Consider the following 26,918-nt stretch of genomic DNA (forward strand, 5'->3'; position numbering starts at 1 on the left):
TGAAGGGACAAAACTGACTTCACGATTCTAAGTTAATGAAGTATAGAGTGTCATTTACTCATCAAATTATTAAAAAAGGTTAGAGACTCATAGAGAATCATTACTGAATGTTCAGGTCCACTGAAATGATGCAACAGTCATTTCATTAGTATCATATACATCTAATTCTCTATGATTCAGCTCAAAAACAAACTCAGTGTTGTGAGCCATATATATATTAACTACAATCTGACTATAAATCATTTGTTTAGTTATATCCATAACTATTGATTAATCAAAATATCAAGTATGCTATTTTCAACAAAAGAAAAAGATGTCTCATTTAACTTGCTTCTATTATTACATTGAATGAAGAGAAGAACAATGAAGTTCGCTCGAATACAGTGAAATTATGTCTTAATCAGATATAAACAACCTATTTATTTATAATAAACTATGCTGTTAGTAATAGATAACTGACATTACATCTTTAACAAACATAACAGAAACACAAGAACCAAGAAAAAAGAAAGGATATGAAACTGTCTAGTTAGAATCAATTCATAACTAATTCTATTATGTGTTCTTAGCTATACAATTATTGCGAAATACAATTGCCAATTTAGATATACTGACTTATACTACCAAACTAATGACGCATATGCCAGTACGAGCAACCTAGAATTCTTATTGATCTTTTTTCTGCCTAACCCTGCCTGTTAAGTCAAGAACGTCAATCTCAGTCTCCTCGATACAAATCATATATTTCAAACATATTTGATTTATATACAAGTAAAATCGGACCACATCACACCATGAAATATAAAGTGAGATTTGTACAAGATCAAGACAAAAGTGACTATGATTGGGAGGGTCTGTTACCAATAAATTGGGAATATTTCAAGGATAGTAAATCGCATGATAATAGTCAATAGGTTAAATGGAAGCTTATAATCAAAGGAATATGAATATACATGTAATATAATTACTTAATGGTCATTCTATAAGAACATTCGTATAATATTAGTTCACAAATAATTCTTAACGGTTATCACTCATTTATTCTTATCTGGATATATCAAATTCCATAAAGTGTTGGCATGTAGACGTTTAAGACTCAACCAAGCTTTATCGATCATCATTTTTCCCAAAATATATGTAGCAAGATTTCTGAAATAAAATGCGTAATTATCCCCTATAGCATCGTTACACTAAACGAGTAGTATATATCTAAGCCACATGTTCCTGTCATCTAGATATTTCAACAAGTTATCTGTCGTTTTTCGTTTGTTTTAACAGATCATTATGTTAATTAATTGCATCAGCTGCTTAGGTGTGTTTGTGAAAAGTTTACGATCTTTCTCTGTACAAGTTATAAAAGAGCCCAACCAGAGACATCGTGGTTGCTGACAATATACATCGAAAACAATGTACATTATTCAGATATCGATTCGTGAAATGTTTACATCTAACTGGTCATCACTAAATATTTTTCTTCAATATCGATAACGGAAAGTTATTCAGATACTTTCTACTGAGAATTCTATACTGCACCAAGAATGTAATATTGAATAAACCTAATAATAATAATACAATTATCAGCAGTGTTAAAATAGAAGTTCAAATAAGTTATTAAAGAGAACTGCATTTCAAACACTGTACCAGTAAACAAAGTGTATCACTTTCCATAGGTGTTGGAAAAATGTATGTTACACTGTGTTTTGTAAATAGTGAAAATTTGTTACCATATACACTTAAGCATTCGTATGTGGATTTTTCCAGTATTTAAAGTGAATAATACAAGCTTTCTAAGCACAGATGGATAGTGGTTAGTAGTGAAATTCAGGATGTGCGTTTCGTTCTATTTGCGACTTGTCAGCTGGATGTACCTGCATCTCATATTCACTCTGAGACTCAAACCTAGTACCATTATCTACAAACGCCATGGTGTTATCCACTAAACTAATGAGTCCTAACAGCCACCTGCATGTGCAATAGGGTGAAGTTTAGATTCACTTGATATTGTTTTACTTGTATCTTCCCATTGTCATGTAGAACTGCAATTGATCAGTCTCATGTTGTCATATGTGCATCCTGTGCGGATTGCCTTGATATAGCCTTAAGTCACAAGCTTTTTAAGCAAAGATAAATAATGGGAAGATACAAGGAAAACAACACCAAGTGAATTTGAATGATACGAAGTTGCTATTCATAAAAAATTTATTTGTCTTTCAACTTTCATTTCAGTTTTCTTTTCTTCTTCTTCAAGACAAATTCCTAATCATTCTTCTCTTTTATTCAAACTTTTTCTTTTTTTTCTATTCTGTTAATCAATGCCATTTTCTTTTCTGTTTGTCTTCTAGTTATCGTTCTTAAATTTTGGCGCCACTTTTCTTTTTGAAAAACTATGTTATCCTTTCCTCTCTTCTAACATAGTGAATATAAGAAACTAATCAACCATAATATTAACTAATCTTTTCTTTTTGTTATTGCTCTGTTACTAATGTGAATAAAGTATGTACACTTATATCATAGAAAGATCACAATTTATCACTAATGCATAAATACTAGGTAACTTATACAGGAACAATACAGTTCTTAGAACATTTTTTCTACAATAAATTGTTATTGGAATTCAAGTATCATTATACATGATGAATAGATAGGAAATAGAGTTGTAACAATTATACTAGACGCTTAAATATGAATATAAGTTAATGACTGTTAAAAGCATTTGAAACTGTTTTGAATGAATATTCATTAAAGAAATGTTTATAATCAGAGAGGGGTTTTTGTGGATATTATAGTAATTTAATAGTTGAATTCATGAGTCAAATAAAGCTAGACCACATCATGGAAAACTTGTTAGCCCGTGAGCTGGATCATGGATACGCACTGCTGAGGAGTTCCATAATAGGACGAAACGTCTGTTCAGTGCTTTCAGGTTTTCCATAATGGTCTGGATTTAATTGACTCATGAATTCAACTATTAAATTAAAGAAATATTTGTTTTAAACTGGAACAATTGAAACTGAGATTTCTTAACTACTTCCAGAATTTATGGTGATGAATAAAGCTATTATAAATATTATCACTGTTACCTGTATCATAGAGTTGAGGTCGACACTAATACTGAGAATAAGCAACTTTAAATCAAAAACTGTTAGATGGATAATTAAAAAATGCATATTGGTTAAATTAAGGAAATATGTAGATGAGAGATACTTCACAATTGACTGATCACTGGGTAGTGATCAATGTGATGTGTGTCAGGTCCTTCTTAGTACATACCGAGTTCTATCGACCAAGTTGAAATACGACCACTAGTCTAGGTCACCCAACATTGGGTGCACTATGCTGAGATGAGATGATGGTTGGAGGTAGTCGACAGGAAACCCTGGACCTAGGTTTCGTGTTATTTGGCAAAGTGCACCTGTAATCTTGAAGAAACTGATGCCCACTGACGTATTCGATTCCATTTCACCTAGCTTCTCAGTCAGGGACGTACGCAATGAGCTATCCAGGCTGCAACTATCCTGCTCTATGACTGAGATGTATTTACAATTGACTGATACTTCAACAGGATGGAAAAGACTAACCACTCTAACTTCAACACTAACCTGTCTCATTGAAAGTCGTCACAATGCCAGTATGAATCGATCATTTTCAGTAGTTTATCGTGTATGCCTAACTACTGAGTACTTCGATGTGTGATGTCTGTTGTAGGAGTATGTTGGAAGAAAAATAGAGACAGAAAAACTATGATGTGTTGCCGGTTAATGGTGTCACTGATAACTTGACTGAGCCATTTTAACAGGTTTACACTGTTTGGTTAATTTCCACATACTTACCGTAACTGATGGTTAGTGACGTTGGGTGACACGGCTCGGAATCATTGCTAATGGTGAAGGCACATCAATTATTTGCGTTTTTTTAGATCATAAGCTTCGAAATCCCCCACGAATCTTTCAGTATTATTTCATTAGTTTATGTCTTCTTGAATCATATCCTCGATATCTAATCTTTTCGATCATAACTAATACTGTTTACTAACTATACTACTCAACGATTCGCCCTGACAATCTTATCTCGTGATAGCGAGGTGTGGAAAATTGAACAGATGTACACACGTAACAGATTGTATGTTGCGTTTCACTGACTGACTGAGCTTATTGTCTTAGTAATTGTCTGCCAAAATTTGTCAGATTCAAAGTCCTTCAGACAACAGAAAAAGCTGGGATTTTATGTTGAAAGGAAATATTTCCAGAATCTTTTTCTCAAGCAGACCACCCTCAGGTCCAACATATCGGCAGTGACATTAATTATAAAGTGATTTAATTTGACTAGTGTACAAATAGCAATACTCTTTGTATTTTCATTCACTATTTATTAAAATTTCTCTATTTTTGGGTATAAGGATTTGTGATTTCTTACTGTTCATGCCAAGGACTGGAATTCTGTTTGGATTACCTTGATACATATACGAAAACAGAGACCAATCAACTGCAATATTGAATATTATTAATAGAAAATACAGTTCATCATTATTAACACTTCCAAATTTTACTAGTTGAGATCATGAGTTCATTGAAGGATCTACGATCTCCATCACGGGATTCGAACTCAGGACCTATCAATGTCGCTTGCGAGCGCCTAACCTCTAGGCCACTGAGACGGCATTCAATGGTGTTAATGTCCATACTTGTTGAATAAGTTATGAGTTATAGGAAATCGATAGCTAAGTGGATAATGTATTGGGCGTTTGAAGTAAAATATACTAGCTTTAAAGTAAACATCACTAACACAATCCAGGTACATTCAACTGTTAAGTATCGAATGGGAGGAAATACGCTTGCTGGATATTACTGCCACCCACATACCAAATATTGTCAAAATTTAATCAAGAAAACATTAAGTACTTGCCACTCTAATATCACTTATTTTGTTTTAGTTCAACAACAATCCTGAGATCATGTCATAAGTTTTGAAAGATGTATTTACTGTAAGCCTTAATATCATCTTATATTATTAATTTGAATGTTGAACTGTAGAATTCGATAAGAATTTAGTGGAAATAATATTCTTCATTCATATACATGTCTTTAAACACCATATGTAGGTTTATAATCTGTGAATTATTTATAGGTTGCACTTGTTACAGATTGGTTTCAGTTAAGATACTACTGAAAACTAAGAATTATAGGATTACTGTTTCGTTCTAGGATGGACTGGTGCATGGTTTAATGTTAAACATTTAAACCAGTAGAATTACTGAGTCTATATCCAATGGCAAACTTTCAACTCTTAACAATTTATCATGTAATGAGATGATTATTCAATTCCATTAGTGATAGCTGTTTCATTCACAACATATTTGAACTCTACACAGTGATAACTCCACATTATCTATGACAACTGAAATTTATCAATGAAATGAATCTCTAAATGATTTTTTAAACAAACTTATTTACCATTTAATGAAACTACTTACTTGAGCTGGACTCATTTCAGCCATAACAAATGTATTGAAAACATTTGGACATTCAAGTGCTAATAAATGTTCAAAATATTGACATGATTTTATATAAAATAAATTATGATAACTCGTCTAGAAGAAAAGGTTAAAAGAGAAAACAAAAATAGAAAGAATGCAATCAGACATAAAATAAGTCTACTTTTCACAGATTGAAATCATGATTCAATTGAAGCTAGATCACCATGAGAAACCTGGAAGCACTGGACGGCCGTTTCGTCCCAGTATGGGACTCCTCAGCAGTGCGCATCCACGATCCCGCACCCCGCGAGATTCGAACCCAGGAACCTATCAGTCTCGCGCCAGGCGCTTAACCAACTACACCACTGAGCCGGCATCCAATAGTGTTACTGTCTAACTTCAATTGACTCATGATTTCAATCTGTGAAATTTCTAAAATCTCCACAAGCCCCTTCCAATAAAATCTATTTTTGCTGTATTATTCCCATGTAAACACTAAAACAAAAACATGAAGTTCAATGAAAGAATCTCTTTTCAACGAATTTATTATCAAGTTGTACAATCGTACTTATTTACGTACTCTTTTTACTGCTCGTGGAGGAGTATAGACCATCCATTAGAATTCCCCATCTAACTCTATCCTGGAAAATCTTTTCTACTTATTTCTACTTGCCATTCATTCTTTCCATGTCTGCTTTCGATTCCCGATACTGTGTTCCTTGGTCTTCCTCATTTTCGATTTCTTTCATAATTCCAAGTTATATATATATATAGTAATTCACTGAAGAAAATAGTGGACGGTGGAGCGATTTCGTGGATTGGTTGAAGTCAGACATTAACACCGTTGGATGCCGGCCATCTCAGTGGTCTAGAGTTTAAGCGCTCGCGCGCGAAACCGAAGGTCCTGGGTTTGGACCCCATGAGCGGGATCGTGGATTCGCACAGCTGAGGAGGACGACCGTCCAGTTCTTTCAGGTTTTCTAAAGTAGTCTAGCTTCAATTGACCCACGAATTCAACTATTAATATATATATGTAAATTTTGTTAATGTATTAGTTCCGTGGGGAATTATTAACAAGTAATAGACGTGATGATGTAATTGAAAGATTATAACATCAGATTGAGTAATATAAATGCTGAAGTGTATAGAATGTATCCTAAAACCACCAATAGCTTAATGATTGCATAAAATTGGTTACATCAACAGATCAAATTAAGGTGTTGGTTGATTCACAGTTATAGACGTTGCGCCTGAACTATCTGATCTGCTACTGAGCTCGTGAGTGACACGGGATCGAATCCATCAGACAGCATCAGTTCCATCAAAATTGCATATATATTTTGTTCACGGGCATTAAATGACACGAAAACTAAGGCCATGGTCTCCTGTCAACTATATCTAATCACTACTTACATCCCAACATAGTGCATACTGGTGACTACACTACAAATTGACCATAAGAATTCGATTAACTTTAAAAAGGACTTAACACACATGCCACCGATCATTATGCGATGATTAATCTAAAGTAAATATATTAAACTACTCTAATTAGCAAATAATAACTAGATCACTGTGTTATATATTTGCTCCTTCCTAACAGATTTTATGCAATAGATCACTATTATAGATGGTTTTTCTGGTGATATGTGGTAGAAATTTGATGAAACTCTCAAAATATAAAACTTTTTTAAATCGCCCGGACGATTGTGAAGAGTATAGTAGTTTATATACTTGAAATGTGTTGTTTGACTCCATGAACATGGTCGATGGTGAGAAAATTTCATGCTTGACAAGTATTATAGCCCCTTAACTTAAATTTCCACTCACTCCTTTTATATAGTACTTCATCATACATAAGGACAAAACAGGTATATGTAATTTAAAGTGTAAACAGGAAATCGATCTAGCTGAGTTTAAAAATGATGATTCCAAGTTAATAGTATGAATTAGCTCCAAACTATTAAAGATATCAGATAACTTCTAAATCTGTTTCGTTTACTCGCCCGATATTATTTCTCTACCTTTCAGAGTGAATTCATATGTGCTAATTATTGTCATGCTTTTGTGTATGTAAAAATAGTCAACTTTCTTTAAATAACCAAACGATATTGTAGCACTCATGTAAACTGTGACAAATATGGTTCATTTATAGAAGCTTTTTGCTGGGTAGTAATAAATTTAAAAGTATTATAAACGATGTATCTATTAAAATCAGTTGTATCATTATAGATTTAATAAGGTTTTATGACTGACGATCATATCTAGGGTATCAAAAATCCTAAACATTATGAGAGTAGGTTAGTAAGTGAGAAATAGAAAATCAAATCGACAGTAAATTAATTGGGACAAGTACAACGTCTACTTTTATTCATCAAGTAATTATAATTTATTATAAAGGAAACATATGTAACTCAAAACAACTATCAACCAATATAGAAGTCAGAATCTTCAATACGAACGTCAATGCAGTTCTACTGTAAGGAGCTGAAACTTGAAGAATTAGCACAAACACTATCAAGAAGGTACAAGTATTTATAAATGGTTGTCTACTTAAGATACTCAACAGCCACTGGCCGGATACCATCGGAAAAGACCTTCTCTGGGAGAGAACAAAGCAGCTTCCAGCTGAAGAAGAAATTAGGAAAAGACGATGGAAATGGATAGGACATACATTACGCGAATCATCAAACTGCATCGCGAGGCAAGTCCTTACTTGGGATCCTGAAGGGAAGCATAAAAGAGGAAGGCCAAAGAACACATTACATTGGGAAATAGAAGCAGATATGAAAAGGATGAATAACAAATGAAAGGAGCTGGAAAGGATTGCCCAGGACAGGGTTGGATGGAGAATGCTGGTGAACGGCCTATGCTCCTTCACGAGGAGTAACAGGCGTAAGTAGTAAGTAAGTAATAAAGGAAACAATATACATAAATGTAACTGTAATTGTAACATCCCTAGTTTCGTGTTTAATTATCAATAATTGATTTAAAAAATCCAGCTTCATTGAACAATCTTGTTCATTTCATATATCTATTAGTATAGCTGAAGTTTGATATATGGGAAGAGGTTAGTTGCACTTCGTATGTATCAGAGGTAATGTTACAGACTTTGAAGGTGGGATTGATACCGATTTAAATTTTATACCCCCTCTAAGATTACAGGTACATGTAGCTGACGAGTATTAACTAACAAAAAACTTGAATTTAAGATGTCCTGGTGACTATCTGCAACTAATTTACATCAAAACAGATGAAAGTAATATAAGTTTTATGAAAGTTCATAAAACGACACAAGGGACATAATTATCATTAAATGAAGGCTTTTCACGGACATTCTTCAATGATGTATGGAATTTAGTCGTTCAGTCACTAAACACGTAAGGTAATCTGAAAAAAAGTTCTATTTTCAGAAAGTAGTTTTATACAGATTGCAGTAATGAATTAGTTGATTTCATGGGTCAATTAAAGCTAGACCATTATGGATTGGTTGGAGTTAAACATGGCACTGTTGGATGCCGGCTCGGTGGTCTGAAGATTAAGCGCTTGCGCGCGAGACCGCAGGTCTTTGGTTCAAATCCCATGAGCGGGATCATGGATGCGCACTGTTGAGGAATCCAATGATAGGACGAAACGGACGTCTAGGGTTTCTATGTTTTTAATGGTGTTCTAACATTGATTCATTCATGATACAAATCTAAACATATATTATTGAAATAAAAATGAAAAGAATTCAACGAAGAAAATCTTCTTTTAGACAAAATCAATTACTTAAGCTGAACACTCGTATTTATAATTGGAGGGTGAATATATGTCTATAGAAGTATTGAAAAGATTGCCTTATAAAGTGGCTCGAAACTCCTAATATCAAGTGAGTTTGCATAATAATCAGGAGGTTAGAGAAGAATATAACGATGAAAATAATTTACGGGTCAAAATTATGAAAAATAACTGTTGGCTTGACAGATATGAAGAAAAAATATAGGAAATAAAGGTCATCATAATAAAAACTAACTAATAATCATGAAAAATGGTTAAAGGATAATAATAACAATAATCATTGATTATGGTTTAAAAGTACAAAACAATAACCAAGAAAAAGCAAGACTACTGAAAGGAATTAAGGCCAAGAAAGGATGAGAGGTTGGACGTATTGAAGAGTCCAGTCTTGAATTGGTGGATTGTTAACGCTTTAACGGTTCATACGTTTTGGATTCTGACTTTCTTCAATCCAATTCCTTTGATAGTGTAGATTATTTTGATGAAAATCTCCTTTGGAGCTATGTGTTCAGAGATGATTCAATGCTCCTGTATTGAACTAGTGACTTTGTTTTTGCATTTTCCTTTTAAAATCCACGTTGGATAATATTCTCTGATGCACTTGGAAATTGATCGTTTTGTGTAGCTAATGCGACCTGGCCCACAGGAGTAAGTATATTTATAGATGCACATCGATATGGCCCAAAAAGCCTATATATTATTCCAATTCATAATAATACTAATTAATCACTCAAATCTTACATTTTGATCAAATATAAGTGAACTAGTAATTAAATCAAAAGATTTCTACGACCAAATTAATCAGAAATGAAGAAGTTGCTTCACAGTTCAATGTTATCAAGCATAGTTGATTGATTTTAATGACAAAAAAAGAAAAATATTATCATGTACTTATGATTAAGTTTAACATTTAGGCTAAGAGTACAGTTAAAGATTAAGTTTTAAAGTACATAGAAATTAAATGGGAAACTTCATTTCAGTTCTCAATCATTATATATGCCCATAATTCTAATTGTCAGCAATAAATTATACCAGATGTGGTTTTGTGGATATTATAGTAATTTTAATGGTTGAGATCATGAGTCAATTGAAGTTAGATCACCATGAAAAATCTGAAGGCACTGGATGGCCGTTCCGTCCTGTTGCGGGACTCCTCAGCGGCACGCATCCACGACCTCACCACGCAGAATTCGAACCCAAGACCTATCAGTCTCACGCCCGAGCGCTTAACCACTAAAGCAATAAGCCGGTACCCACCGGTGTTAATGTCTAACTTCCACGAAATTGAGCGACAAATCTACCACTGTCATCAGTGAGTTACTATCTCACGACAGACTCGATTAAATTTCACTAGTCACTGCTTTTCACTAGTAACTCACTGATGACAATGATGGATATGTCGCTCAATTTCGTGAATTAGTTGAAGTTAGACACTAATACCGTTGGATGTCGGCTCTGTGGTCTAGTGGTTAAGTAATCTCTTGCAAGACCAGTAGGTCCTGGGTTCAAATCTCTTGATGGGGATCGTGGGTGCGCACTACTGAGTAGTCCCACAATAGGACGAAATGGCCGTCCAGTGCTTCCAGGTTTTCCATAATGGTCTAGCTTCAATTGACTCATGATCTCAACTATTGAAATAAATTATAAATTTGAATCATTATTCTATATACTTTGTCTTAATGTCAAACACTAAATTCTAATCTTAGATGTAAAAGGTTCTAAGCATGAAATTTTATACCCTGGATATTCTGAATTGTATAAAGTTAAATTATATTTTCATATTGGCAACATGGAAGTCTCGCTATCATTGATTAAAAGACTGATAAAATCTACTCATAGTTTCAGAAGTCCTTTATTGGTCTTTAATATAAATTGTATCATCTATAAGCCAATCAAAGAAAGTGTATATTGTGCATGAATTCACTCTATTTTACTAAATGACATTAAAATAGGATTTACGAAAGTAGATGATCTGTGTATAATATAGAAAGATCCAGTGCTCATTCATAAGGTTAGGCATAGAATACTAGACAAAGATGATTAATTAGTTGGTGTACAGGTGAGTCTTTATCGACTAAGATGATTTAGAAATGTATTAAGTACGCCTAAATAAAATGCTTATTTCGAAAAGGAATGTTACCTACTGTAGGAGAAGAATGGAAGAAAGTTTGTAATGATCAAATCAAAATGTGATATCAGTTCAGAAAAACACTGACAACTGAACTGGATCAGATAGATAGATTCAGATTGCCTAGTTCAGGTTTGAGTGATAAATGCGATACATATTTAGTAAGGTTGTATTACATTATCCAAAGTTGGTTACAACGACTCAGATTTACTCAGTCTTTACTTTCATCTAGATCAAAAGTTCCAGATGTTTCTTTCTAGTATACTTTACATTCCTAACTGCAAACAAGTCAAAATATTCCGAGACCATTAGTAAACTCCATTTGTAGGTGAATGTCTGGCGAGACTATCATTTATGGACGAACTAATCAGGTATAAGATAACAGGTCTTGGATTTTGGCGCCAAATTCACTTACGCATTTGGCTAAATAGAGTTTTGCCATTATAGCTTATTTCAGTTCGTGATGAAAACCGCAAATCTATTTTCTAACCCTAATCATCAACTGTAAATCATAATTATAGTTTTTTACACAGCTTTATAATTCACATTTGATTCTAGTTATTAAGTGGACACTCTCAAGGTCAGTCTAGCGTCACTCAAAGGTCATCCATAAATTATAATCTCACCGAATGTCTCACTACTGACATGATTGAACTCAGCTGCCCACAGTTTGTTAATTAAACTTCTAATTTTTAAAAGGTGTCTCCGGCCACGGTCAACTGATAACGTGGAATTAAAAAATTAATTATCATTAATCATTACAACTTACTAGATTTCTGCATCTATTTGGCCATAAGTATAATGAATGTAAAAATGATGAATATTTGCAAAGAAAATTCCATGCACGGTCATAATTTCCTTGATATATGAGAAATGTTGTAGCTACAAACCAATCAAATGGTTCATCTGAAATAGAAATTAATGAAAAGTAACCAAAAATTAAGTGACATAAATAGTTTCATTTTATAGCTATAAATGAAGTATGTTTCTATTCAGTTACAGAACATTGAATTAACGTGGTTTACTATGGATTTCACAAAACAAAGACATCTGAGTTCGATTCCGGTAAGCAGTCTCTTATGTGCCGTCCGACTACAGGGAACAGAAAGAACTAGTAAGTATAAAAACACTGACGTTGATTTGTCCTTGTCCCTACCCATACCTTTATTTACTTCAGTTCGGATACTCAATAAACTGTTTACACTACTACTAATAATAATCATATCCTTACTAGTGATTAAACACAATAGAGAGTTACTGAAGTTCTCCTTCTAATAAGAAGCTAAGATCGTTAGGGTTCGGGTTTAAGACGAATTTATCGATAGATAATGATTGCGAAATATCATTAATTAACTGAAACTATACAAAAAAACACCTCTTACTAACTCAGTTGTTTAAAAGTAATGGGCTTGTCGTGGGACCTGAAGACCAAGGTTCTAAAATCAGGCGAAGTCCTGGATGCTCACTACATATAAGTTGCTTACTAGAAGGAAACAGTAATTCAATGTTCTTATGTTTTCAATGTTTATTTATCTAATGTGAATCAATTATGAAAACTGCAAACATGTAACAAATTATCTTATCATAAGATTTATTTGGTGATGTAGCTTGAGAAAATATTTTAAATCAAGAAAGTGTAGAGTGTTAATAATTCTTCAACTAGTCAGTATAGGGATTTGTAGAGATTGTAGTATTTTCACAGTTGAATTCATGAAGGTCCATGGCTCGAATGCTGTGTGCGGGATCGTGGAAGAGCACTGCCAAGGAAACCCATACTATGGCGAAACGGTCGTTCAGTGCTTTTAGGTTGAGATTGAATCGTGAATTCAACTGTGAAAATCTTAAACTAATATTACATATTACAAAGCATAAGACATTGGTCTTATGCTTTCAAACCTTGCATATATTAGTTTGTGGCGAAAATTAACCTCCAAGTAGGCTAGCTGTGGAATCCAAGAAGCAGATCTCATCATATTTAGTACTCATCAACCACACGTACCCACTCCCAGTGTTGTTAATCACACTGAAACTCAAGTTCAGTACTATTTCGCTTCAAATGTCAATGCTTTATATTTAAAATTTTGTTACCATCATTGTTATTTATTTGAACACACAAATATTGGTACAAAGGGCACCAAATACATATGCGCCACACAAGTCACTTGATTTGTATGTGAGATGTGACACTGACTGCGTGTCCAGACCGAAGTAGGTGGTTTTATTAGAGAGCCACACCTGGAACCTTCGACCTAAAGGTCTGATACACAAGGCAGTGAAGCAACGTCAGGAGATGCAATCCCATGGTAGCCGGTGACCAGCAATCGCTTCATACACCATTTGTTCCCTGAGGATCCTGGAGTCCATGTACACCATTGGATTGGAATCAAATTATTCTAACTCCCCTAGGTGAACCGTCCGTGTCCACCAACCCGGTTAAAGCGCCAAACATTCGCTTTTCGTCCTCACATTTTCGTAAACAACACTTTCGCTGCGAGAAGGAAATGGGTAAGACTTCTCTGACAGTGGCTGTATATGCATGGCTGTGTGAAAGCATTTCGAGAGAGAGAGAGAGAGAGAGCGAACTCTCCCCATCCTCAGCCGTACCAGGGAATTTGAGGGCATAGATGTTGTCTCAAGTTAAGCTGGTTCCTACTTTGTTCCGTTCTTACCAATTTGTATGTAAGAAGAAAATTAAATTTGTTAACTGATGAAATAATAATGACGAATCACTAATTAAACACTACTTGCCTTTTAATGAATAAAAGAATGAAAATCAACGAAATTATATTCAACTGACCTGTTAAGAGTTTTTGATTATTTTTTGTTAATTGTCTCTCCATATCAAATGCTAGTCGAATTGTACACAACAGTTTGCGAAATTGTTCTGAATAAAATTGATATTGTTCTGAATAGGTTACTTCATTGGAATCAAATATAGGAGGCAGTGAACCAATACGTAGACCGTAACTAAGGGTACATATACATATATAAAGCCATAAAGAAGCGTATTTGCTGGCATACTTAGTTTATTCTCATCATCATTTGAATGATTAAAATATAAGCTTGTTAATAGAGTGAAGCGGACATGTGGGTAAATGATGGAAAGTAATGTAATGTCATTTATATGTTATATTTTCAACCATAACTGGCTATTATCTAGGTATTGTGGTGAGGTTTACTGATCGTACTGACCTACTACATTTATACTGTTTGTAACACTCACTCCTCTATGTTCTACTATACCAAAAAGGTTAGCTAGAGAACTAAAAGTAGCAAACTTAGTGTCAGAGTGAGAGTATGCAACATTATCAACACTAAAATGGTTGAGACATATACGTACGTATGTTGAACCCACGTCTGCTTTGATATGAGATCTTTATCTGTATAAAAATGGGTTTAAAAAACGTTAGGTCCAGTGAAAGTAAATCATAGTATCATTTCATTAAGTCACTGATAATTGAAATAAGCCATGCACATTAACTGAGACAACCTGGTTTGAATGCGGAAGATTATTGCAACTACTGGTCGACATGATGTTGAGTAGTATTGCTCAAATCAATCATTATGATGAATATACATTTTCAGAAAAGGGTTTTGTGGATATTATAGTAATTTTAATAATTAAGATCATGAGTCAATTGAAGCTAGACAACCATGAAAAATCTGGAAGCACTGGACGGCCGTTCCGTCCTAGTATGGAACTCCTCAACAGTGCACACCCATGATTCCGCCTCTTGAGACTCGAACCCAGGACCTGTCAGTCTCGCGCACGAACGCTTAACCACTAGACCACTGAGCCGGCACCCACCAGTGTTAATGTTCAACCTCAACTAATCCATGAAATTGAGCGACACATCCATCATTGTCTTCAGTGAGTTACTATCTCACAAGACAACCGGTTGAACTCCACTAGTCACTGCTTCCCGCGGGGCGGGATCATGGATGCGCACGGCTGTGGAGTACCATACTAGGGCGAAACGGTTGTCCAGTGCTTCCAAATCAACTAATGAAAAGAGATTTATTTATTTCCTTTCCTCAGATCTGGAGCATTAAAATTATCCGATAAGTTTTTCATTCTATGAATTTATTTTTTTTTAATTATACCATCTATTTTCAATATTTTTATTGTCACTACTACTACTACTCTAAGATTTGTGTTTATAAAGCCATTTCTTTTTTATTAACACGATACGTGACATTTGGAACCAATGCACATATATGCCATGTTCTATGTTAATTATGAAGCAATGATTGGCAAGTATGCCAAAATAAATACGACATTGTAAAAGATACCGTCTGATATGATCTTAGTCTATGAGTAAACACGTGTTGTTGTTAAAGTACGTACGATGTGACAACGTGAATCGATTTATATTTAAGCCAGGTCATATTGTTGTCGATGGCTGATTGACTAATTTGTGAAGTATCGATTATTTTTATAAAAATTGTGACAAATTACAATCGGTATTTTATCCAAATATTCATCAAGATTAGAACGAATAGTTTGACAGAAATTGGGCGCCGAGTATAGACAAGTCATTATATGTGAAAATTATATTTGAAATAATCTCAGTAACTGAAATTTAAATAATTTCAACGTTTCGTCCAGCTAACTTGTCTGGACCTCTTCAGGGTAATAATCAAAATCAAAATCAAATTGCAATCGGTGTTTTTTTCTTTAAATTACCGTATTGTCCAATCGACGGCGATCTCATCCATTTTTGAAAGCTTAAAGCTATTTATTTCTTGACTATTAGCTATAAAATGAAAGTTGGATAACAAAAAAACAAGGAGAATTAAACTTACACTGTAAGGGATATTTTTTTAAATTTAATCAAGATGTTCCCTCTTACCTTTATATAACAGACAGTTTTTTTGAAAAGGTGGTAAAAATTTGTAATTAAGATGAATGATTTTCATTGCGTTTTGTTCTTTGAGTGATTTAATTGCAAAGGTTTCAGTGAATTTTGTTATATCTAGAAGGTTGTTCTTGATATACCGCGTATAACGTGAGCACTAGAACGCCAGGACCCTTCCAAGTCTCAATGAGAAGACAGAAGACTAATGAAAGGAATATTATTCCCAGACAGTGTCAATTATAGTACAAAATTGTCAGGTATTTATAGGTTTAGTAAGAACAAAATCCTCATTACAGTCCACCAATCAGCATACAGGGTGTTATTAGCATTGTTCAATAGGGAAGCTACACGTAGGAATTCTAAACATTCTCCCAAAAGGTTATTGGATGGAATATCTTCGGCTCCTTCTGAGCCTCCCACAGCTTCCTCGAGCTCACCCGTGGTCCGTCGTCACAAATTTTTAGATAACATCACCATGAAAGCTTAATTTACGCAAAATTAAGCTGTATAATTAGTTCATAAGCTTTAATTCCTTGCTGATGAATGGTTGTTTTCGAAAGTTTACTTACTTACGCCTACATTCCTCATGGAGAAACATAGGCCTCCCATCAGCATTCTTCATCCAACTCTGTTATGGGCAGTCCTTTCCAGTTGCTATTCATCATTTGCATGTCTGATTCCGATTCTCGGCGAAGTGTGTTCTTTGGCCTTCCACCTTTCTGTTCACTTTCAGGATTTCAAGTTATTGCTTGACTCATAATGCAGTTTGATGATTTTCGCAATATATATTCTATCCTTTCACATCGTCTTTTTCTAATTTCCAATTCAACTAGAATCTGGTTTGTTCTCTCCCACAGTAGACTGTTGTTTCGAAGGTTTGGTTAGCTTTAATTGTCTTTGTACTCATAGAAATTTTTTTCTGGCAGTCTCTGATCGTGTGATTAGTTAGTAAATGGAGTCTACATCAATAAGACTGTTGATTGCAGATTGATCTTTACTGTTCATTTCTATGTGAATTAAGACTTAATGATATTGATGATGATCAAAATTAAAGCTTTGCACTTAAATCTTTCAGTTTAGAGAACATAGTTTAACCTTAAAAAAAGTTCTGATATTATTAGAGAATGAAAAGTTCTTATGACTTCATCAAATTATTATGAAGGCGCATCACTATTTATACCTTTCACAGTAATGAAGCCACTGGATCATTAGAAAAATGGTAGAATTATGTATACTAAGATCAATGTGGAATAATGAAAGATAATTATAATTTCAAATTATATCTAGAACTTTCAATGACAAGTGGAATCGTACAAAGTTTGTAGTATATAAAAACAATGATAGATGCCAGTATACAAATGGCTTTCACATTTTAATGATGGGAAGAAATATTTAATAACAAGTGCTTTATTACAGTAAACGTCATCACGTTTAACGTGAGTATAACATAATTATCAGTAATGATAATGGTTTTGGCTTGCCTCGAGTTGGATTTCAGGTTAGTAGTCAAAAGGCTAAGCGCTAAGTGAGAGGTCTAAAGTTCCTAGATTCAACATGTTATGGGATTATAGGTTTACACTGTCCCGAACTATAAAGGAAATAGTGTTCATTATTCATTGTGATTTTCAGTTGATCTTTGTATATAATCAAATCATAATAAGAATTACCGTCAATACCTGAATATTAATTGATCACTTTAGATGAAACACGTTTGTCTATTTTCTTCAATAGACAAATTATATTGTCTAGCTTCAATTGACTCATTATCTCAACTATTAAAATTACAATAACATCCACATAAACCTATTCTGATATTGATCAACTTATGCACACTAGTGACTGGCTTCAAGAGGTATTTCCTGGAGTTCCAGTGAGAAGCAGTGACCATTGGAGTTTAATCGGATCTGTAGTGAGATAGTAACTCACTGATGACAATGATGGATGTGTCGTTCAATTTCGTGAATAAGTTGAAATTAGACATTAACACCGGTGGGTCTCGGCTTAGTGGTCTAGTATTTAAGTGCTCATTCGCGAGACTGATAGGTCTCGGGTTCGAATCTCGTGGGGTGGGATCGTGGATGAGCAATGTTGAGGAGTCCCACAATGAGACGACATCACTGTCCAGTGCTTCCAGGTTTTCCATGACGGTCTAGCTTCAATTGACTCATGATTTCAATTATTGAAATTACCATAATATCTACAAACCCCCTTCTGATAATAAATTGTATATCATTAGTTAAATACATTAAAATATTTTATAATTAAACTACACAGAATTAAATAAACTATTCACCTTTTATCAATGATTGAAGACATGGGTTCGATTCATTGATATAATTCATTGTTAGTAGACATTGATCGAAAAAATTTCCAATAACTATGTTTATTAAGAAGAAAAAGAGTACAGTTGTAAACTTTACACTTAGCTTATTATGTCTGGTGATTTTTTTGTTAGTTTGTTGTTGTAATTAAAAGAATGATCATGATTGTTTTGAATATAGTTTTGTCACCTTTGGTTTTACTGGGAAAGTGTGCCGATGTTTAAAGTTATTTAGCTTGATTTTACAACTTTTCATTTAGTTCTTTCATCATGTAGGTGTTGTATTCAATTTAGAATAAAACAGGTCTCATTAAAGCATCAAGAAGTTGTCTGTGTTATTATTACTGGTGGTAGTAAACAACTGATCGTTTAGGCGTTAAACTACTAGGCTCTCTATAATTGAATCCGAACTCTGCTCTTACTTCTTCAGTTTGGATATCTCCATAATAACATTATTTAGGAGCAGACAAGCCAAGACAAAGCACCAGACTATGAAGTCACTGAATATTGGACTGAGCCGTATGGGCAGACTACCTGGTCGAAATCCGAGCTGATACAGTAGCCAGTGGTTGGAGATATTAAAAGATATGGCTCATAGTCGGTAGGTAAATTTATTATTCATCTTCCCTGAGATTTTGAGTTAAAAATTATATTGCACACATTTATATGCAGCAAATTAACTATTTTTCTCGAATCCCATTGTTCATCTTTTCTAGTATAGTTGATAATAATACTGCTTCTACCATTCTGCCATTTATCATGATAATTTCACCTAGCTCTGATTACTTGGTCAAGCAACTTGAATTAATGCACATTTTTACTAGATTTTACTATACTTATGATTGACTAAACTTATCATGACAAATAAAGGTTTATGTACTCGCTTCTCAGCACTCTGTATTTCCCGCCTCCAGGCAGGTGCTTTGATCTTGCTTAAACCCCTCTGGGGGTCAGTCTCGTATTTTGATTCCTAGAGGATTGACCGACAGCCCCCGAATCCAATGTTACGGCTGAGGGTGCGAAGAATCCACCCTCCAACTCTCATATGGTCATGAGTATCCATTGCCAGGGAAGTCCCAATCACTCCTTTTTCGTGGTAGGGGTGTTGTTTACGAAATTAAGAAGACGGAGACCGAATGTTCGGTACGTGAACTGGATTGGTAAGTGCGGAGGACCTATTCAAGGTAGCTGGATAGCCTTGATTCGAAACCAGTGGTACATATGGGCTCCAGGATCCTGAGGGAACAAATGGTGTATGAACTTATTGTTGGTCACAGGCCATCATGGGACTGCGTCCTCTAACGTTAACCTACCGTTTTGTGGATTAAACCTCAGAGTCAAAGACTCGGGGAGAGGCCCCATAAAAAACTACCCGCTTTGGCTTAAACACACGGGTAGCATCCTAGCCTATATACAAATCCAATGATTGGTGTGGCACATATATATTTTGTTATCTTTTTGTACCAATGCTTATCTGCTTAAGTGAATAAGTAATAACTCAACTATGGATTGTGTCTATTTTTGTCGAGGTTTAAACGGACGATCTAACCACCTTATATCATATGTCTACAGTGACTTTTTGTATGAGTGCGAGAGAACGTTGATACAAGAGAAATAAATGTGGATGTAAGCAAATTAACCTTAAGTTTGGCATTAGGATTGTTTTGAAAGTATAAATTCAATTTAAAGCCGTTTTGATAAAGAAACATTTGAACTTTCTTAATTATTGTTTATTTTTAACTATTTTGTTTTTAAATTTCAATATGTTAGTCACTATTCAGAAAGTAATAAATTATTGAATGTATAGAGGATATGGTTTGGAATGTTAATAAAAAAGCCCACATTTCCGAACACTCTAGCTACATTACTTTTTCAGCCTTTCATTATATTTATGCAGTACTGACTAACATTTATTATAAATAGCCTGGTTCCGGAGTCATGGTAATTAAGAGTGCTCTACACCTGACTAGAGACTTAACATTAGGCTTCGGTTCGTCGGAACTTGCTACGAATTATAATCAGGTGTATTCAGATGTGTACTTTTTGTCGAAATGGAGTCTTCACAGTCCTCTCCTCGAATATAACACTTATTAGACTCCCTCTTGAATTACAATCGGTCCCAAGCCCGGAGAAGGTTGTGGCACGGAGCTAGCAATCCCGCTTCGTAAAAGCAATTTCGCTAAAAATGCTAATTGGAAAAAAATCAATAAAATTATGAAATAACTAAACTTATGAAACATTCCTACATACTCTTCAACATCCGCCTTTTGTCTCGTTAGTAGTAAGAGTCGGAATTAATCTGATGTTAATGTTCAGAACTGAGATTTGACCAATCTTCGTGTGCAAACATGCATCCTGAGCGTATCCCCTGGATAATTCAGACGTGTTTTGATAATAAAGCAAAAACTATACACATTGCGTAAGTTAATCTTTATCTGAACTCGATAACTAAGTAACGAGTTGGAGTTGAAAGCGGTAGTTGACATGTTAAGGTCTTAGTGTGAACATCAACATTGAGGTGTAGGTACGTCCAGAGTTGGAAATAGAACGAGAGCAGCGTACTGGAATTGATTGTTATCCACAATCCACCTATTATATGAAATCTGTTTTTCTGCTTATTCTAATCAGTGTCTTCCAAGCTGTCTACTTTTATAAACGCACATATACTGTAATATATGGTTTGTACAATTTATAGTTGTTCAAACTAACAAATTTACTACGTCAACAAAATAATGGAAGAAACAACTGTCCAATCCTACTTTGTTTTCAGTGGTTATCTGATTGAGGTCAGACAATGATGGGAGACCTCAGATTTGTCCTTTTCTACGAAACTCAATCATCATCAAGTTTTTATTAGTATAAACTATTGAGTGGCAAATTAGTGATCCTTATGTAAAACACTCGTTGCAAGACCTGAAATTTTTGAGTCCGACCAATGATGAGGTCATGTGCACGCATAACTAACCAGTCAAATACACAAGGAAAAAACTTATTCAATACTTCATTGTCCCTGAATAGGACCCAAAATAAACTAATCTCTATCAAAACTCTTAATCTGAAATAATTAAATGCTAAGAAATGATCAAAATGGATGTATATGCAAAGACTACTAATAAATCATTATACTAAATTCACTTGCACAAACAAGTGGCTATAAGAACTCAATAGTTAAGTGGATAACGCGATAGTATTTGAAGCGAACGGGAATGGGTTCGAGTCCCAGAGTGAACATCAACTCTGAGGTGCAGGAACACCCAGCTGACTAGTCCGAAATAGGACGAAACACGAGTCCTGGATTCCACTGCTAGCCACTATCCATCTATACTTTTAATCATTATAGTAATTTTGTATTTTATTCAAAAATTAGTTTTTAACACATACGTGTATATCTCTTTTCCAAATTGAATTCTTCTCCTTTCATATTTATATCATAATTCTTAAACATTGTCTGGCATTGATTAATCCACTCCATTGCTGCTTTCAACGATGTGATTGGTTGATTGATTAACTCAACTTTTAATAAATCAGTTACGAACTGAGATTTAATCGATTCTGTAGGAAACATTTCATTGTACCAACTAATACATGGATGTTGTTTACATTTATTATCAATTCTGGTACTATCTTCCGGTGCAGTAGAATAATAATAATAATACTTATCACAGACAGGTTTACTTTGTATCATTATAGATGGATATATATTATTAGTATGCTGTAGAAAATAAATAAATGGTTATTATAAAAAGCTGTTTTAGAAAAGTTGGTATCCATCACAAATCCATCCTTTTAAAACAAAATAACACTGGTATATATAAGTAAAGAATAAGTACAAATTTACAGTAGTACTTTGTAGTTTGAGATTTTTATATAGTTTGAAGATGATCTTCGCTAAAAACAATTGAAATCAGTACGGGAATTATCAGCAGTAGAATCCTGTTTGTTCTTACTTGATACTCATCAGCTAGATATACTTGAATTGACATGTTGATATTCATGGTAAGACTTGAACTCAGTACCTGTTGCTTTAGACTCTCAATACGTTATCCACTTAGTTCACATAGCCATCAAGTTCTTCAGAGGGTATGAAAGTAATGTGAACGTTTGCAGTTTCTCATGTGAATTTCACGTTCAAACATTAACCTAAGAAGGGTGGAGTCTAATGACTTGAAGGATTCAAGCCAAATTACAAATAAATTTAATGTGATTACGCACTACCGATCCCTGATGACTATTAAAGCTCCGTTAATTGATGCCTTTTTGGATCAGGGATAAATAATCTTAGGCGATTGGAAGTGATCAGCACACACTGTGTCACCCAGGTTTCATACTAGTTAGCACTCGTCGCCAGGGCGTATCTGTAGCTTTAATGGAATTGATGTGTTAAGTATAATTCGAATCCGAATCAACCATATTCAATATCTCAGAAGTCACCACTGAGCTATTCTGATCACAGTATTGATTGCTAATAAACTGATAATAAATGACTTTAAGATATCATTTCATGTATTATTCTTTAAAACAACCATTAGTGAAGTTGAGGTAGATTTGCCATATTCACAAATTAGGTGATTTTGAAAAGTTAGACCAAAGACATTTCAACCTGTTAATCTGAATGTATAGTTTTTGTCTTGATATATAAAGATACCCGATTGCGTGTGAGATCAATGATGTATGCAAACAAAGAACCCTACACTATAACAAATCATTCGTTTCATGTTTTCTGGCTTTCAATGATTTACTAGTTGATATCAAGTATTAGGGAAAATCCATTTTAAAATGGCTTGTAAGACAAACAGGTATTAAAAGATATTACTTTAAGTGACGTATACTGATTGAAACAAGACAGATCAGTTGATTTATTAAAGCGACATGTTCTCTGCCTACTTTCTTTTGTCTAGATTGATTTGGTTGCCTTGATATACCCAAGAGTTTTAAGTAATATAATTCAATATTTTGATAATTCATCTTTATACACAGATATTATTTTCTCTCTTTTTCCCTTTTATAGTTTGGTTTATCAAGAGTTAGAAGTATGAGTTATAACTAAATTGTAATTACCTTAACGGTAACTAATATCTTTCAAATGTTTTTCATATATCCCTGATTTGTAGACAGTAAGTACTCTGATTATTGTTTATTCATATCTATACGATTATGATTTCGTTGTTTGTTACAATCAAATCTATAGAATTAAACTGAAAAAACTTCAATAGTTTACCACAAAATGATAATTTTACGATAGTTTAACCATTCTAACTATAATCTAATAGTTGAATTCAGAAGTCAGGTAAAACTACACCGCTATGGAAACCTAGAAGCACTGGACGGTTGTTTTGTCATAGTATGGAACGTCTCAGCAGTGAGCATCCACGATCCTGATCGCGAGGTTCGAACCCAGGACCTATCGGTTTCATGCGCGAACGCTTAACCTTTAGACTAATGGGCTGATAATCAACGGTGTTAATGTCTAACTTTAATCAATCCATGATCTTGCGCAACCCTTCATTCACTGTCTGAGATGGACAAATTTCTAACACTCCATACGGACTAAACTCCGCTGGTCACGGTTTTACAATAGAATTCCTAGAATTGCCTCTCAAAGCCATTTACTAGTGAGTATATGATTATTATCACTTAGGAGGTTTGTGGAGATTGTAGTATTTTTAACAGTCGAATTCATGAGTCAATACTAAGATGAAACGGCCGTCCAGTGCTTTCAGGTTTTCAATGGTGTCTGTCGACATAAGTAGCATAAACTACAGCGTCAGTTAAGTTAATATCTGTAGAGGATGACTGGAGACTTTGAATGGTATGGCTCAAAATCATTTGAAATGGAACAAGTGCATCCATTCTTTATCTTTTCGCAAATTCTGAGCTATTGAACTACCCATCATATTATTTTAGTTTTATTACGCTAATTTATATTTTTTTTCGAGTTGTATCTTCGATCCTACTACTCTGGGATTCGGCTTCACAACCTTATCTCTCTGTGCTAATGGAGTATAGGAAATTGAATCGATGTACATGCGTACATAGACATGAGAATAATGAACAAGAATTGGATGGAACTAGAAAAGAAGGCCCGGGACAGATTGGGTTGGAGAATGCTGGTCGGCGGCCTAGCTCCATTGGGAGTAACAGGCGTGAGTAAGTAAGTAAGTAAACATGCGTACAGGTTCTACATTGTGACTGACTGACTGACTGATATTTTGATGGTCGTTTCACCCTGATTTTGTCTTCACTAAATATCAAGTTTTCTTCTGCACTGCTACCTTGTTTTTGGGTTTCACCGTTGAAGATTAATGTTGAAAAATTGCCCATATGTGTGTATCAGTTTACACTTTATCCAGGTTGCAATTGATTTGCCTCGCATTAGAATAGTCTTTTTATTTATTTATTAATTTATTTGAACGCATAAATATTATTACAAAGGGGCACCAAATACATATGCGCCACACAAGTCACTAGATTCGTATGTGAGATGTGATACTGACCGGGTGCCCAAACCGAAGTAGGTGGTTTTATTAGAGAGCCACAGCTGGAGCCTTCGACCCAAAGGTCTGATCCACAACGCACTAGAGCAACATCAAGAGATGCAATCCCATTGTAGCCAGTGTCCAACGATTGGTTCATACGCCATTTGTTCCCTCAGGTTACTGGAATCCATGTGCACCATTGATTGGGAACCAGATTTCCAACTCCCCGAGGTGCACCTTCCATGTCTATCAAGCCGTTAAACCACTGGACATTCGCTCTTCATCCTCTCAATCTCGTAAACAACACCTTGCCGCGAGGAAACAGTGAGTAGGACTTCCCTGGCTGTGGTTGTATGCACATAGACGTGTGAGAGCATTTTGAGGGAGAGAGCTAACTCTCCTCACCTTCGGCCATACCAGTGCATCAGAATAATCTCCATCATTCATAGGTAGTCAGTTTACCGTAAATTTAACCGAACCGTTATCAAGATACAACAGAAAACCAAATACATAACTGAAATTAATTTTTTTGTCAATTACCTGACAAAGTATTCGTGGTGGTAGCTCACGTTCAGTTGGTCCACCAATGAAAAATATTTTCGTGAGTAGATAATTACGTTCAATCGTCAATGCATCATACATAACATTTACATTTGTTGGTAGATATTCTTCCATATTTTGACAAGTTAACAAATAATCGGACAGATTGAGATATGCTTCAAACCATAAAAGTGAATCCAAACAAGATATTATGCATGATAATAACCTGTAAATGGACATAAAATTATCATGATGTTCAACATTCATTTTTCAATTGTAATAACAATAATAATAATAGTTTGAGGGATTTGTGGAGTTCGTAACATTTTCACAGTTTAAACCACGAGTCGATTCAGGCTAGCTCACCATTGAAAACTTGAGAGAACTAGCTGGCCGTATGGGATTCCTCAGGTGTACGCGAGTCTGAAGGTTTTGAACTTGAACTCAGCACACAGGGTTGTGGATGCGCACTGTTCAGAAGTCCCATACTAGGACAAAACGGCCGTTCAATGCTTACAGACTTTCAAAGGTGGTTTAACTTAAACCAATTCATGATTTCAACTGTGAAAATAATAATTAATGTGTCTGTCATGAACTGATATCAACTGTAGGGATAATTAAAATCAGGGAGCAATGTTGTCAGTCTGTAGCGAAATCTGTCAACCATAAGCAAAGTAGTTGACACCTGTATGCATCCACTCAAGTTTCCACAACGCGTCAGTCAAGTGAAATAAATTATCAAAGTAAATCTCAGTAGTAGAAATAGCCACAATATTAGTGGTAGTAAAGCAAAGTGGTTGTGAGCGATACGATTCTGAGCCGTCAGTCACCGTCTCCAACTATTGGTTTGAGATAATTGCGTAGACCCCAACTACCAATACAGATTAGTTCAGTAGTTTGTGATTTTATGAACCCATGTCAACCCTTGGTTTGTCCGTCCTTAGTTTCTTTTCAACCTAACTCTACCGCAGTAAGCATTGCCCATCGAGTTAGGTAGGGGTTAAGCAATAGTAACATCTGTGAGAATGTCTTACCTTATCAACTGTTTCCAACTATTATCTAGTAAAATATGCCTTACGTCAACATTGCTCACTAATTGGTCCCAATATACGCGAGCAAAGCCTGGAAGGTATCTATGATCGAATGATAGTGACCTACAAATATTTTAAAGGCCGAAGTCAAACCCAATTCAAATTACTTTTGAAAAACCTCTGAAACAATTAGTAATCACATATTCAGTGAAGACTGTCTATTCCTGAAAATTCAGAGTTGTGACTAGTAGAATTCAACCTTATCAAAAAGGAAGAATTTAAGACTGTTGATACTAGATAATCGTCGCACT

At 34.7% G+C, this 26,918-nt stretch overlaps 1 protein-coding gene across 1 annotated transcript in view; it reads right to left on the reverse strand.

Moving 5' to 3' along the window:
* The window catches only part of MS3_00009083 (uncharacterized protein), a 75,323-nt gene that overhangs the window by 4,379 nt on the left and 44,026 nt on the right, over nt 1-26,918 (reverse strand). Inside the window, exons 21-27 of the mRNA XM_051217420.1 lie at nt 25,577-25,802; nt 21,942-22,272; nt 18,534-18,617; nt 16,069-16,138; nt 14,179-14,348; nt 12,151-12,287; nt 5,471-5,587 (exon numbers count right to left, since the gene is read on the reverse strand). Coding sequence (XP_051064816.1) covers nt 5,471-5,587; nt 12,151-12,287; nt 14,179-14,348; nt 16,069-16,138; nt 18,534-18,617; nt 21,942-22,272; nt 25,577-25,802 — 1,135 coding nt within the window. The remainder of the gene's footprint in view (nt 1-5,470; nt 5,588-12,150; nt 12,288-14,178; nt 14,349-16,068; nt 16,139-18,533; nt 18,618-21,941; nt 22,273-25,576; nt 25,803-26,918) is intronic.

The sequence above is a fragment of the Schistosoma haematobium genome, chromosome 5 (genome assembly GCF_000699445.3).
Source record: "Schistosoma haematobium chromosome 5, whole genome shotgun sequence".
Lineage (NCBI taxonomy): Eukaryota > Metazoa > Platyhelminthes > Trematoda > Strigeidida > Schistosomatidae > Schistosoma > Schistosoma haematobium.